Source organism: Budorcas taxicolor, chromosome 5 (assembly GCF_023091745.1).
Source record: "Budorcas taxicolor isolate Tak-1 chromosome 5, Takin1.1, whole genome shotgun sequence".
NCBI lineage: Eukaryota > Metazoa > Chordata > Mammalia > Artiodactyla > Bovidae > Budorcas > Budorcas taxicolor.
In genome coordinates this window covers 132229182-132244405 of record NC_068914.1, presented here as the reverse complement: position 1 = coordinate 132244405, position 15224 = coordinate 132229182, and the positions used below count along the sequence as shown (strand labels likewise).

General features: G+C 39.1%; 1 protein-coding gene across 1 annotated transcript in view; it reads right to left on the bottom strand.

The window, feature by feature from the left end:
- Positions 1 to 2763: 2763 nt before the first annotated feature.
- Positions 2764 to 15224, bottom strand: part of GYS2 (glycogen synthase 2) — a 57404-nt gene continuing 44943 nt past the window's right edge. The window contains exons 12-16 of the mRNA XM_052640734.1: positions 12374 to 12500; positions 8423 to 8518; positions 6999 to 7162; positions 5390 to 5470; positions 2764 to 2985 (exon numbers count right to left, since the gene is read on the bottom strand). Coding sequence (XP_052496694.1) covers positions 2764 to 2985; positions 5390 to 5470; positions 6999 to 7162; positions 8423 to 8518; positions 12374 to 12500 — 690 coding nt within the window. The remainder of the gene's footprint in view (positions 2986 to 5389; positions 5471 to 6998; positions 7163 to 8422; positions 8519 to 12373; positions 12501 to 15224) is intronic.

Genomic DNA, 15224 nt, shown 5'->3' with positions numbered 1-15224 from the left:
ATTTCTCATGATGTACTCTGCATATAAGTTAAGTAAGCAGGGAGACAATATACAGCCTTGACATACTCCTTTGCCTATTTGGAACCAGTCTGTTGTTCCATGTCCAGTTCTAACTGTTTCTTCTTAACCTGCATACAGATATCTCAGGAGGCAGGTCAGATGGTTTGGTATTCCCATCTCTTTAAGAATTTTCCACTTTAATATCTCTTTAATAATTTCTCTTAAGAATTTAAGTTTGTTGTGATCCACACAGTCAAAGGCTTTGGTGTAGTCAATAAAGCAGAAGTAGATGTTTCTCTGGAACTCTCTTGCTTTTTTGATGATCCACCGGATGTCGGCAATTTGATCTCTGATTCCTCTGGTTCCTTTTCTAAATCCAGCTTGAACATCTGGAAGTTATTCTTTTAACTTTTTAAACTTATATGCAGAGTACAACATGAGAAATGCTGGGCTGGATGAAGCACAAGCTGGAGTCAAGATTGCTGGGAGAAATATCAATAACTTTAGAGATGCAGATAACACCACTCTTATGGCAGAAAGCAAAGAACTAAAGAGCCTCTTGATGAAAGTGAAAGAGGAGAGTGAGAAAGTTTGTGTAAGTTCAACTTTCAGAAAACTAAGATCATGGCATCTTGGTCACATCATTTCATGGCAAATGGATGGGTAAAAAATGGAAACAGTGACAGACTTTATCTTTGGGGGCTCCAAAATCACTGTCGATGGTGACTGCAGCCATGAAATTAAAAGACAGTTGCTCCTTGGAATAAAAATTATGATCAACCTAGACAGCATATTAAAAAGCAGAGACATTACTTTACCAACAAAGGTCCGTCTAGTCAAAGCTATGGTTTTTCCAGTAGTCATGTATGTATGTGAGAGTTGGACTATAAAGAAAGCTGAGCACTGAAGAATTGATGCTTTTGAGCTGTGGTGTTGGAGAAGACTCTTGAGAGTCCCTTGAACTGCAAGGAGATCCAGTCCATTCTAAAGGAAATCAGTCCTGAATATTCATTGGAAGGACTGATGCTGAAGCTGAAACTCCAATATTTTGGCCACCTGATGCAAAGAAATGACTCATTGGAAAAGACCCTGATGCTGGGAAAGATTGAAGGCAGGAGGAGAAGGGGTCAACAGAGGATGAGATGGTTGGATGGCATCACTGACTCGATGGACATGAGTTTGAGTAAGCTCTGGGAGTTGGTGATGGACAGGGAAGCCTGGTGTGCTGCAGTCCATGAGGTCGCAAAGAGTTGGACATGACTGAGCAACTGAACTGACCTGTATGATCTGATACACTGTCATTGTTTCTTTTCCTTTTTTTTTTTTTAAAAAAATTACAGGTTATTTATTTATACTGTGCTGGGTCATGATTGCTGCCCACAGGCTCCCTCTAGTAGCAGCAAGAGGAGACTGCTCTTCTTTGTGGTGCGTGGACTTCTCACTGCAGTGGTTCCCTTCGTCGTGGAGCATGGGCTCTAGGCACTTGGACTTCGGTAATTGTGGCCCATGGGCTTAGTTATGCCGTGGCATGTGGAATCTCCCAGACCAGAGATCTAACCCATGTCCCCTGCATTGGCAGGAGGATTCTCAACCACTCTCAACCATTCTCAAACATGGACCACCAGAGAAGTCCCTGTTTCTTTTCTTTTATTGCCATCAACAACCCAAAATTGAGCAGACCTAAAGAGAACCTCTACAGACCTGGGCCAACCAATAAGCCAACCAAGGCATTCTCTGTTATGGAAAAATAATCCACAGGTGAATTTGGGGTTTGTTTGTTTGTTGCCAATTTAGGTTTAACTACATTCAAAACATTAATATGTTTAACTACAACCATTCAACAATGTCTCAGAGACACTGTCCTTATGATAATAGACTCTCTATTTTCTTTTGCTAATATTTTTTAAAGATAGTTTTAAATGTTATCCTTCATAAGGCACTATTTTATAGTAAGTGTTTTTGAACATATTATTTAAATGCCTAAAAGAATTTTAAACAAGACATTCTCAATGCAGTTAAACTTTAAATATTGATGTATTTATTCATATGGATTTAACAATTTATCCCCTATGGAAGACTAACCAAGTTTTCAAAAAGACTTTCCTTTTACACAATAGAACAAACTGATAGAGTGAGGTGGCACAGTACAGATGATAACATCTCCCCACCATTAATTTGAGAAGTAACCTTGTACATATACATTAACATAGCAAGATCTGGATTTTGGATAGCTATTGTCTTATGGAATTTGATTGTCTGTAAAAGTAAGCTTAAATTCATGGTTCTGATTCATGTGAAAAATAAAAATAATCACTAAAGGCCAAATTATTTGAAATATAAAGGTAGAACACATTCATGGCTAAGGTCAGGATCCTTTGGGGACGGGATGGCAGACTTGTTTAGAAGGTATGAAGCTTTATAAACACTAAGCAAAGGGTTATGGTGATGATAATTAAAAAATCAACATTAGGAAATGAAAATTCTTACCGCTTAAAGTAACCATTTTAAAAAACACTTCCACTCTCCCTCCTATAATTAACATTCTTCCTCATGACCTAAACTGACTGGAGAAAAGGAATTGGGGAAAAAAACTGGGATTTCATTATAAATTACAAAATTGCCATTCACTTAACCTCCTCCACTTTTTAGGCAAAGAATAAATCCCATTGTAATACTGAGAGGAAGAGAGTGAAACGTGTGGCATTTCCATCAGTAATCGTTCTTATGTTCTCACTAAGTTAGCCTGTCGGACCAGAGCGGACCTCAGTTCTTGTATTCTCCGTGCTGCTTCTTCTTCCCGCGAGGAACGTGACTCAGAGAAAAGGGCGACTTGATATTTAACCGATCCCTTTCGGCCTCTTCCTCCTCGTCGTATCTCTCATCCTCATCGTCATCCTCCGCATCGCTGCTCTGAGGACTGGAGGCCTGAGATCCCGACGGAGAAGGTGGTACCGAGGGCGGCCTGGGATACTTAAACCCTTCTGTCTGCCAAAGCCAAAAATAAGACACGAAACATCAGAACGACTTCTTGATTTTTCAGTGAGGTAAACACTTGGGATGTGCATTTAATAAAATCACAGTTGGATATTTTTTGTGGTCTGTTCAGGGTCTGTTAATTTTTACTTAATTTGACTCTGGTACCACCAAGTTCAAGAGAGATTCATTAAATAAATAGCTTCATTTTACTGAGCACTGAAATCTGCCAGGTGCTATGTGTATGTGTGAGCGTATTTAATCTCCAACCAATCCGTTCCTCCCTTTTACAGAAGAAAATTGAGGGTCCAAGAGGGTCCAAATGATTTTCCCAAGGTCATACAGCAAATGGTAGAGCACAGATTGGTTCCAGAAGACCTGAATATTTTCAGAGCCTCTACAGACCTGGGCCAACTAATAGGCCAGTCAAGATGTTCACTGCGATCTAAGTGTAACATTCTCAATTCTGGAAAAAACTAATCCATGGGTGAATGTGGGGTTTTCTTGGGTCAGTTTAGATTTAACTACATTTAAAACATCGTGCTGCAGTCCATGGGGTTGCAAAGAGTCAGACACGACTGAGCGACTGAACTGAACTGAAAACATTAATACGTTTAACCACAATCATTCAGCAATGTCTCAGAGACATTGTCTTTATTATAATTAAGTAGGATATTTTCTTTTTGCTAATAGTTTTACGATGATTTTGGGGATGATCTGGCTGTGACTGCCCGAGAGCCTTTAATATCTACTGCCATGATACCCTATTGAGATTAAACAGTCTCTATTTCATCCTTCAGATTTACTCAATCAAACTGCAGAACATGGGCAGCCTGGATATCCATGGACAGCCACCACTAGAAAGATTCCTGAAAGCCAAGCCACTTCGTTGACCTCAAAATTCTACCAGTTCCATTTATTTCAGTTAATGAGCATTTATCACTAGGTTTTAATCAATTGCCCTTCTACCTAAGATGCACTGAGATAACTCATTGGATAAACAGACACTGAGCACCACCTGTAGGACAGACTACCCTAACGCCACTGGGAAAACAAAGATGAAAAACAGGAGGCTTCATCAATCAGGAAAACAGATGGAACAGCACTTGTCATTCTGAATTTCAACTATTTTTTGACACTATTATGTCATATATATAGAATCACTTCAAGACTCTGATACTTTACCTGAAAACAATACAAAACAAGAGAAAAAAAAAAGAGCTGAGCATAGGAGTTCAATATTTATTTAGTTGAATTAGTTAAATAAATGGATGAATATAGCTGAATTATCATTCAGGGCAGTGACCACCTCTATAATAATCTAAGCAAGTCACTCTGAGGACATGGACATGGGAACTGAAACAATCACGGACATGGGAACTGAAATTTATATACTGAGGGATTTATGAAGCCCTTTCATTTTCTCTATTAGCAAATTTTACCTCAGGTTAGCTTTCTAGATCTGGTCCTCAAACACCAAATAAAGGTGAATATAAGGTTTGGGGGAAAATTGTTTATGGTAAAAATGACTCCTGACTGAAACACTACATCTACATTTGGAGTATCTATGAATACTTGACGAAGACCTCTAGCTTTTAGAAATCCTTGAATTTGATGACTCTTGTAATTGCTCACAATCCTTGCAGAGCCCACAGAAGCTTATCAATGAAGATTTACATGAGATGTTGCCTCTTGTGGGGCATGGAACTACTAAGCTAAAATAGATCTCAGGATCAATGGCAGGGCTTTCATCTTTTCGCACCTAAGTGTTCACCTGGTGGGGAGGGGACAGAGAAGTTTAGCTCTTGGACCACTGTGTAGACTGCTGCAAGGACTTATTCCACTGAAGAGAAATGTCTGATACTGCTCTACTTACAGCTGTGTTTCCTTCTAAGTAAATGTGATGACAAGTAGTCGCCTCTAGTCTCATGAATATAAATGTCTAAGGTGACTTTAGAGGAAGACTCCCTGGTGGGCATGGCTGAATGGAATAGAAATGGTCATCTAGTCCAATTTCTACTATGGTGCTTGAAGTCTATTATTCTTGCTGAGTCATCAACCAATATTTAAACATCTCCTTGGGTAGCAAATTCACTTCTGATGAAAGGAAGCCACTTTACTTTTCGACAGCTCTCAAAAGAACAGATGTCTCAGAGAAGTTTCAGGCACCAAAGCACAAGAGTTTTCATTTGAACGTGCTTCGTCAGTGACATGAAGTAGCTGATTGCTGATCCTAGTAGGCTAACTGAATTGTGGGCTTAGAGATGGTCTGACTTGTCAGTTTCTCTACTTGTTTTGTTGCGACACTATGAAAAAGTATAATAATTTGTGAATTTAGCTACTTTCAAATAAAAGGACTTACTACACATAAACCTTTTAGCTTTCAAAACAAATGAACAATACATAAACTGTTTACCGTTGGTGGTGATGTGGGTTCCATGTGGAATTTTTCTGGAAAGGCTCTTCTTAATGTCAGGAGCCTGGCATGCTGGTAATACTGTGATAGAAAATCAATCCATGGTTAAAAAACACTTATATATTTATATCTCAGTGGCCAAATTATTATATAAAAATCTTATTATCCCACTTATAAATGTATATACTTTAAACTGGCAGATTTTAGTCATCCTAAACTTAAGAATCAAAAAGCCATGACATTGCTGTGTAATACTGGGAACTCAACCAGGTTCTCTGTGACAACCTAGAGGGATGAGATGGGGGGGTGGAAAGAAGGTCAAGAGGAGGGGATATATGTTTACTTACGGCTGATTCACATTTTATGGCAGAAAGCACCACAACATTCTAAACAATTATCCTCCAATTAAAATAATTTTTAAAATATGGTAATTTATAGGTTTATTATTTTTCAGTGAATAAATAAATAAGTATTACCAAAAATTTGAAGGGAAGGCCATCCTTCTAAGTAAATGAACTCTTACTTGAACTCTGAATTGAGCACAAAGGTGATTGAAAACACTGGTTTTATTCTACAGAGAAGGAGTATGGTGTGGAAAAAAGTTGGGGCATGAATAGTCAGACAAACTGGATTTAAATCGTGCTTCAGATATTAAGAAAGAAACATAACTTTTACGTGCCTTATCATCCTGCTTTCATTATAAGATGAAGACAGTAAAATTAATCTTCCAGGTAATAAGCGTAACTGTCAGCATTAGTGTGTGTGTATCCTCAGCTGATGGCTGCATCTGTCATTTGTCAGCCAGAGTTCAGCAGTATATAAGCAGCTACATTATGTGAAGGCAAAGTCAATTTAGTTTTTATTAAATTATCCAGTCTTGCTTGGAAAATCCTATGGACAGAGGAGCCTGGTAGGCTGCAGTCCATGAGGTCGCTGAGAGTCAGACACGACTGAGTGACTTCACTTTCACTTCTCACTTTCATGCATTGGAGAAAGAAATGGCAACCCACTCCAGTGTTCTTGCCTGGAGAATCCCAGAGATGGGGGAGCCTGGTGGGCTGCCGTCTACGGTGTCGCACAAAGTCAGACACGACTGAAGCGACTTAGCAGCAGCAGCAGCAGCAAGATGTATGAACATCTATCTGAGTATTTATAAACTTACTGCAGAATAGAATGGAGGTATTTCCTGTACCTGTCATTTGAAGAAACAAGATTATTCCCACTCCCCATTGTAGTTGAAAAATGTGATCATATTATCTCTTAGAGTGAAACAAAACAGGGACTTTCTTCTTGATGTTTTCCTCATCTTCATGAAACAATATCTGTAATGCATCAAGTTAAGCCCTAGCAATAGAATAATTAGTAAGCTCATGGCTAGATCTCTCTGAACTGGCTGTTCTGGTCTCAAACTAAATATGCAGAATTGGAGTTAGGACTTTGCAAACTCCCATCAAGTTAAAAGTAGTCATAGTAAGTATGTGAGAACATCAGTGAGATCTTAACAATGATGATACAGATTGACCTTATAGATGGCAACTCAGATCAGATCTTTTATAGTCCAGGGGGGATTTTTAAAGGGGTCCTCTGTGTAGATCACAGACGTGCTTACTCTGCCTAAGTATCTCCAGTCCAGAAGATCTGAGAGCCTCTCGGTTCGATTCCTTTGAATAATCCTCTGGCGGCGTGACTGTTTGCAAAATCCGTAGAGAAACTGAGTCAGTTGATTGCAAGAATCATCAGGTGAGCGGAACCGCCTGTCAACGATGTAAATTCCTGAGGGACACAAACGCGAGCGCACAAGTAAAGGCAGGGCTAACCTTGGAGCGTTTCTACTCCTGTTCCTTAGGATCCATCATGGACCGCATGCTTATCCACTCCCTGACTCCCCTACTGCTTCTGCTTCATCCTTTCCCTTCCAAGACTGTATTTCTCCTGTGATTTCCTTCTAATAGCTCACAACTCTCACTAACATACAGCCAACCAAATGAATGTTGCCATAAAAAATCTGGCACAACAGGGCTACCCCAGATCAGTGGTCATCCTTGGGGCTGCTGGCTAACCAGAGTCTCCACGGTAAAGACTGAATCTCAGTGCTTTTCAGGTTCCCCAGTGTCCCCACTGTGCACCATGGGGGTGAGACTACAGCTATCACCCAAGGAAAGACAACGCTGACAATGCGACTCTAGAAGACCAGAGGATCAGCATGTCCAGGCAGAGCATCCAGCCCATTCTAATTTTTCTTGCTGCTAGGCAACATGGACACAGAGATGATGACACCATCTGCCATCTTAAATGTGAATTTTGATAACTCAGTAGTTGGAACTTACAAACTAATTATGCTGACCAATACACATACTCTAAAGCAATGGATATCATAATATTACTTCCAGGTAATAGGAGACCAAACCAGTTCAGAAAAATGAAAAGGTGAAAAGGCAAGATTTGTCCAAGTTTAGCACTCCTTTTGGAGAAGGGGATGGCTACCTACTCCACTATCTTTACCTGGAGAATCTCATGAACAGAGGAACCTGGTGGGGTACAGTCACTGGGGTCACAAAGAGTTGGACATGACTGAGCAACTAATACTTTCATTTTCACACTTTGTAGTTTGACTTTTAAGCAATATATTCGATATTAATATCATCCTTATCTTTTCTATGGACCTTATAAGTAATCTACTTTTAATCAACCAAGAAGTATAAATATTAATTGGGGTTTCCCTATTGACTCAGCAGTAAAGAATCTGCCTGCAATGCAAGAGACCCAGGTTTGATCCCTGGATCAGGAAAAATCCCCTGGAGGAGGGCATGGGATTCCACTCCAGTATTCTTGCCTCGGAAATCCCATGGACAGAGGAGCCTGGCAGGCTACAGTCTATGGGGTCACGGAGACCAACACAACTTAGCGACTAAACGACAACAAATAAAACAATCGTCATCGGGATAGTGTTAGAGTTGGGCTCTGTAAAGACTCTGTGCTTTGTTTGGTAAGAGGTCCCTTCTCCTTGGTTGGGTTCATGATGAAAAGCCTCACCGTATGCAGTGGGGTCAGCCACATGCTCCTGCATGAAACAGCCAAAGCCAGAGAGATTGGTGGTCACACTGGGGATGCCCATCACAGTGCATTCAGCTGCCAGGGGAAACAGAAAAAAGCTTGGCTTCAGACCAGCAATTATACCCTGCTATACATCCAGAGAAGGAAATTGCTCCAGTCCTAGTAACAGCAATGCTTGTTTTGTGCCAGGCACAGTATTAAGCTCCTTACATGCATGAATAAATTTAATCTTCTTGAGCAGCCAGTGAAGTAACGCTATCACTATCCCCATCTTATAGATGAAGACACTGAGGCCCAGGGAGTTTAAATAGCTTTCCCAGCTTCACAAAGCCAGGGAATGTGGTGGAGCTGGGATTTGTAGCCAGGTCGCCAGCCCCAGAGCTGCTCAGAACTGCTACCTTACACTGCTTCTCTCATTCCAGCTGCCTTTCTTTTGCTCTGTTCAAAGCTTGTGTCTCTAAATATATGGCAAGTTTATGCAGTAAGCCAACTCACTGGGAAAAGACCCTGATGCTGAGAAAGACTGAGAGCAAGAGAAGCAGATGACAGGAAGAGATGGTAGGATGGCATTACCAACTCAATGGACATGAGTTTGAGCAGGCTCCAGGAGATGGTGAAGAACAAGGAAGCCTTGCATGCTGCAGTCCATGGGGTCGCAAAGAGTCGGGAGACGACTGAGCGACTGAACAACAAAATATGTTATGGACAAGACCAGTTCCTCCCCTCATTTTCGTCTCTTTTGCCACCAATCTCTTCCACTTTCTCAGGTGCTCAGCGAAACCATGGTTTATTTCAATCCTCTATCACCTTTTAATCAAAACCTTTTCTCCAGACAATCTCAGATGTTACCTCACTCAAGGATGATTGAATTGTTAACATGAAATTTATATTCAATTATGGAATTTTTCTTGGTTGATTAGTGGGGATGGTGGATAAAAAAAATTTCCTCATGACCCATGTACTCCTATTCTGCAAGTATTTCCTCTTGGTTTAGCTCCAGAGAGTAGTGGTTTTCAAATCTGGGGAAAGATGGATGAGGAGAAGAAATTGAATTAGGGATTAATGACTCATTTGAGAATGTGATGAAACCCTAGAACTCCTCCCCAGAAAAATTTTGCCTACAATTCTATGAAACTTCACAGATCCTTAGTTTTATTAAATATTCTTTTACACTTTTGGAAGAAAAGTTATGACCAACCTAGATAGCATATTGAAAAGCAGAGACATTACTTTGCCAGCAAAATCCGTCTAGTCAAGGCTATGGTTTTTCCAGTGCTCATGTATGGATGTGAGAGTTGGACTGTGAAGAAGGCTGACCACCGAAGAATTGATGCTTTTGACCTGTGGTTTCGGAGAAGACTCTTGAGAGTCCCTTGGACTGTGAGGAGATCCAACCAATCCATTCTGAAGGAGATCAGCCCTGGGATTTCTTTTGAGGGAATGATGCTAAAACTGAAACTCCAGTACTTTGGCCACCTCATGTGAAGAGTTGACTCATTGGAAAAGACTGATGCTGGGAGGGATTGGGGGCAGGAGGAGAAGGGGACGACAGAGGATGAGATGGCTGGATGGCGTCGCTGACTCTATGGACGTGAGTCTGAGTGAACTCCGGGAGTTGGTGATGGACAGGGAGGCCTGGCGTGCTGCGGTTCATGGGGTCGCAAAGAGTTGGACACGACTAAGCAACTGAACTGAACTGAACTGAATACAATTTCAGGCACCTTTGTAAACACCGTATGTGTCCACTGAATGAAATTAATGAAGTCAGTGTTTATCTTCTCTGGGTTTTCTCAAAACATAAAACACAGATTTTAATACTTTCCAGAGTGAGAGTTGGCACCACATAAAGCAATTTTTCTAAAAAATTATCTAATATGCTAATACCAAACCTATACCACCAAAGTTTCTGCTATTTCTGTAATTCAAGTTAGGAAATAAGGGGCCAATTTCTTTTAGTTAATTTAAAACAGAGAAGGATTCAGTCACTGTTTGGCATGGATTTCTCACACACCCCTTTTCATCTATTTATCTTTTATAACAGCTTTGCTGGCCTTTGTCTTAAGCTAGATATAGCTCTTCAGGTTAAGTTTGCCTTTGTCCTATAATATGATATTCTGGTGGGAAATAAAAGCCTTCTCTTTATCCAGTATAAATGACTTCCCACATTCCCGTTGTCACTCATGGTTTGGTTTTGTCCTTTTTTGTCCTCCATATTTACAGTTGAAAATTATATTACTTACTAGAAAGAATAGGAGTACCAAAGTTGCCAGTTCGTCAAGTGAATTGTTTCAATGTATCTCAAAAGATAGTTACTTTATTAAAAACAATTTAAGATAACTGTTTGGGCATTTTACAAGTAAGAAAATACTGCCTTCACGAAAATGGAATTGGTGCCAAAAACAACTTTTAGAACTACGAGAGAGAGAACTGGAGGATTCAGATTAGTAACTTTACTATGTCATGTTTCAAGAATGGGTAATTCTTTATTAATCTTTCCGCAAACATTCTTATGGTTTTACAGCTGCTGGCAAATTATTCTTGCTGGAGCCTAAGACAATATAAAAGGAACTTTATCAAAAGATGCAGAGCCTTGTCACTCCTGTTGTAAAGAGTATAGTATCCTATTTATATAGACTTTAAAATTCTATACTTAAATTCTGGGGTCAGAATGTAAAGATTAGAAAAACCTTCCTCATAATTCAGCCTATGACCGCTCTCACCCTAATTGCTGCTGCCCCTTACTTAGACCATGATGACACTGAGATGCAGAAGGCAAAATGTATTCATTATAAATAAAAATGTTTTCTGAGCCTTTTATTTTCAATTATAAATAGAATTATAGCTGTACTGGGAGGAAAATCTCTGATTACCAAGAAGATGGAAAAGTCATCAATGTCTTCTTTGCATTGGCATATAAAATAATTGTTTCCTTTTTAATTAGGCATTTCAGTACAAATACAAATTGCCAGCCCCTGATGCCATTGACAAGCAAGTTAGTAGGATACAGAAAAGAAAAAAAGACAGTGGATCTGAGAATCTACCACCTGTGGAAAAAAAAGGAGGGTGGGCAGGTGCGGAGTCTGAATGGAATTACGTCATTGGCATAATGCCTACCACCAAACTGACATGCTATCTTTACCTCTTTTTTTGAGAGACAAGGGTGTGAAGATGACTTTTCACCATACATCTCTTTATACTATTTGTGTCTTTAACCATGTGAATGCATTATGTAATTAAAAGATAAATATATCCTTAACTTAAAAAAGGATTCTTCTGAAATAAATTTTGTAACAGTTTCAGAAATAATCGTTTCTCATATTAATTTCCTTGTAGTTAGTTTCTCCTTCATATTAATGGATAAGACTGGTGAATTTAACTAAAAAGATATATTCTTTATAAAACAGTCTTTTTCTTTGGAATGCAATGAGGCAACAATTCAGATACTAAAATATGCCCAACCACAACCTCTTACACTTATATAAAAGATTACATAGTATGTCCTCAGGCTTCCCAGGTGGCACTAGTCGTAAAGAACCTGTCTGCCAATTCAAGAGACACAGGAGAGGTGGGTTTGATCCCTGGGTTGGGAAGATACCCTGAAGGAGGGCACAACCACCCACTCCAGTATTCTTGCCTGGAGGATCTCATGGACAGATGAGGCTGGCGAGCTACAATCCATAGGGTCGCAAAGAGTTGGGCACAACTGAAGTTGACCTTAGCATGCACACATGCATTATGTCCTTACGCTTATGTCAGAAGCAACAAAGCGTAAATCTGATCTGGGATAGATCCGACCAAAATCACTTTTAAAACAAACAAAACCAGAACCTTAGTAGAAATGACATATCAACTTGGAATATTACATACTTATGTGTAGAATAATATTCTAATACAGTTTAAAGCATCTCACAATCTATACATGTCACATACCTGGAGTATAACCCCAAGGTTCATAGTATGATGGAAATACTCCAAGATGACAACCTCGGACAAACTCTTCATAATCCATGGGTAGCAAGGGGCTGGTGGAGGACAGGAACTCTGGGTGCAAAATCAACTGAAAGAAGAAAAAAAAATCTAATGAGAAAAAAGAGAAAAGAAAGAATAAATCAGAGCAAAAAAATCTCCTAAAGTTTTTTTATTTCAGAATTTAAATACTATAGAATCCTTGTGTTATAGACTCAGGGGAAAGGAAGAGAGATAAGGAAAAAGGAAAAGGTCTGGGTGTTTTTTTCTCCCCTCTCTATTCTCTGTGAATATCTACTCTAAGGACTGATTTCCCCTCAAGTTCCCAGGCCTAGATTGGAGGATATAGAGTTGTGTCCATTTTTGTTCTCATGCAACCCAGCCTTTATTGACAGTAAAGATTTTATTTGCTTTTCTACCTGCTGGCCCCTGTCTTGTTTTTCAATTTATTCCCACCAGGAACAGAAAAGAAGGGAGCTACCCTTCCACGACAAGTGAAATGGAACTGAGGGCCAGTTGCAAGCTGTAATGTCCCTGAACTGGAGACAGGAAGAAGGGCAGGACATCCTGATAGGATATTTTCACCATGTGAGTACAATGGTCAAAAATAACCTCCAGAGCAGAGGTTATAGAAAAATGCAGTAAACAACTAAGATGCAATGAGTTTGAGCATTACCTTTCCTTTTAGCATAATTGATTTTTTTTAAGTTTATGCAATTTGATTTCACAAAACACTTGTGTTTAAAACTGGCACACAGCATTCTGAACAGTTAGCAATTGGCTCGCGGGCACTGTATGAGCCTTTTCTTGGACTGCACAGCCTGTGTGTGTGTGCACTAGTCACTTCAGTTGTGTCCGACTCTTTGCGACCCCATGGACTGTGTCGCCTGCCATGCTCCACTGTCCACGAGATTCTTCAGGCAAGAATACTGAAGTGAGTTGCCATGCCCTCTTCCAGGGGATCTTCCCAACCCAGGGATTAAATCTGTATCTCTTACGTCTCCTGTATTAGCAGGAGGGTTTCCACTAGCGCCACCTAGGAAACCCCGCAGCCTTTAATTTTCTGCCAAGGCAGAGACCAGACTGCAGCTATACTTGGACAGCTATGACTAGAACAGCTATGACTAGAACAGCTACTTAGCTGGTAACCTAGATAAATGAGTTCTATTTCTCCTACTTATTAAAATGATGACTTATGAAATTTAATATAATTATAATATATAAATTATATTACTACAGTACTTTAAAATCAGATTTTTCTAATTCATTTATTAGAATTTAATTTTCATAACTTACTTAGCTATGAGGGGAGGCTGATAAGTAACCTAAAATTGGTTTGGTGAGAATTTTAATAAAATGGGGAAATAGAATTTTATATATATATTTTTTCATATATAGCATGTTTTATATATTTTTATTTGTTTATATGTAAACATGTTTATATATAACTTGAAATAATGTCAAATTTACAGAAAAGTTGCAAGTATAATGTGAAGAGAATTAATATTTTTCCATATGTGTATAAATTGCTGACTAGATACTCATATCCACAAATACTTAACGTGTGTTTCCTACAAACAAGAATATTCTCCCTTAAAAAACTAAAAATAGAGTAACCATGCTGCTGCTGCTGCTAAGTCGCTTCCGTCATGTCTGACTCTGTGCGACCCCATAGACAGCAGCCCACCAGGCTCCCCCATCCCTGGGATTCTCCAGGCAAGAACACTGGAGTGGGTCGCCATTTCCTTCTCCAATGCATGAAAGTGAAAAGTGAAAGTGAAGTCGCTCAGTCATGTCTGACTCTCAGTGACCGCATGGACTGCAGCCTACTCTGTCCATGGGATTTTCCAGGCAAGAGTACTGGAGTGGGGTGCCATTGCCTTCTCCGAGAGTAACCATATGATCCTGCAATTCCACTGCTGGGTATGTATCTGGAGAAAACTCTAATTTGAAAAATACCATGCACCCCAGTGTTTACAGCAGCACTATTTACAATAGCCAAGACATGGAAGAAACCTAAATGTCCATTGATAGATAAATGGATAAAAATGAAATATTACTCCATAAAAAGTGAAATAATGCCATTTGCAGCAACATGGATGGACCTAAAGAGTATCATATTAAGTGAAATAAGTCAGATAAAGACAAATATCATATGATATCACATATGCATAGAATCTAAAAGATGGTACAAATGACCTTATTTACAAAATAGAAATAAACTCATAGCCATAGAAAACAAACTTATGGTCACCAAAGGAAACAGTGAGGGAGAGGGGAAGAGAGATAAACTACAAGTCTGGGATTAACATATATACACTACTGTATATAAAATAAGGAAACAATGGGGTCCTACTGTATAGCACAGGAAATGAGACTCATATCTTATAATACAAATAACTTATAGTGGAAAAAACTAAAAAAGAATATATATGTATATATAGCTGAAACACTTTGCTGTATGGTTGAAATTAACAATTGAAATAAGAGTATATTCTTCCAAAGAGATTACTTTGAAGAAAAAAGAACCCTAATTTGGGATATACAGCAATAATGATGACAATAGTTGTCTAATACTTTATATACTATAAATCAGTTTCACATATATTACCTCATTTAATTTTAGCAACACTGTGTGATAAGGAGAGTAGACATTCTGATTGTCCTTATTTTATTTCTAGTTTTAAAAATAAGGAAACTAAGACTTTGCAAGCATATGTCAATAGATCCATAAATAGGAGATATATAACACTAAAGAAGAAATGAAATGGTAAAATGTCCCAAACTAGTACCTATAAATGATGGTTTATTCAAT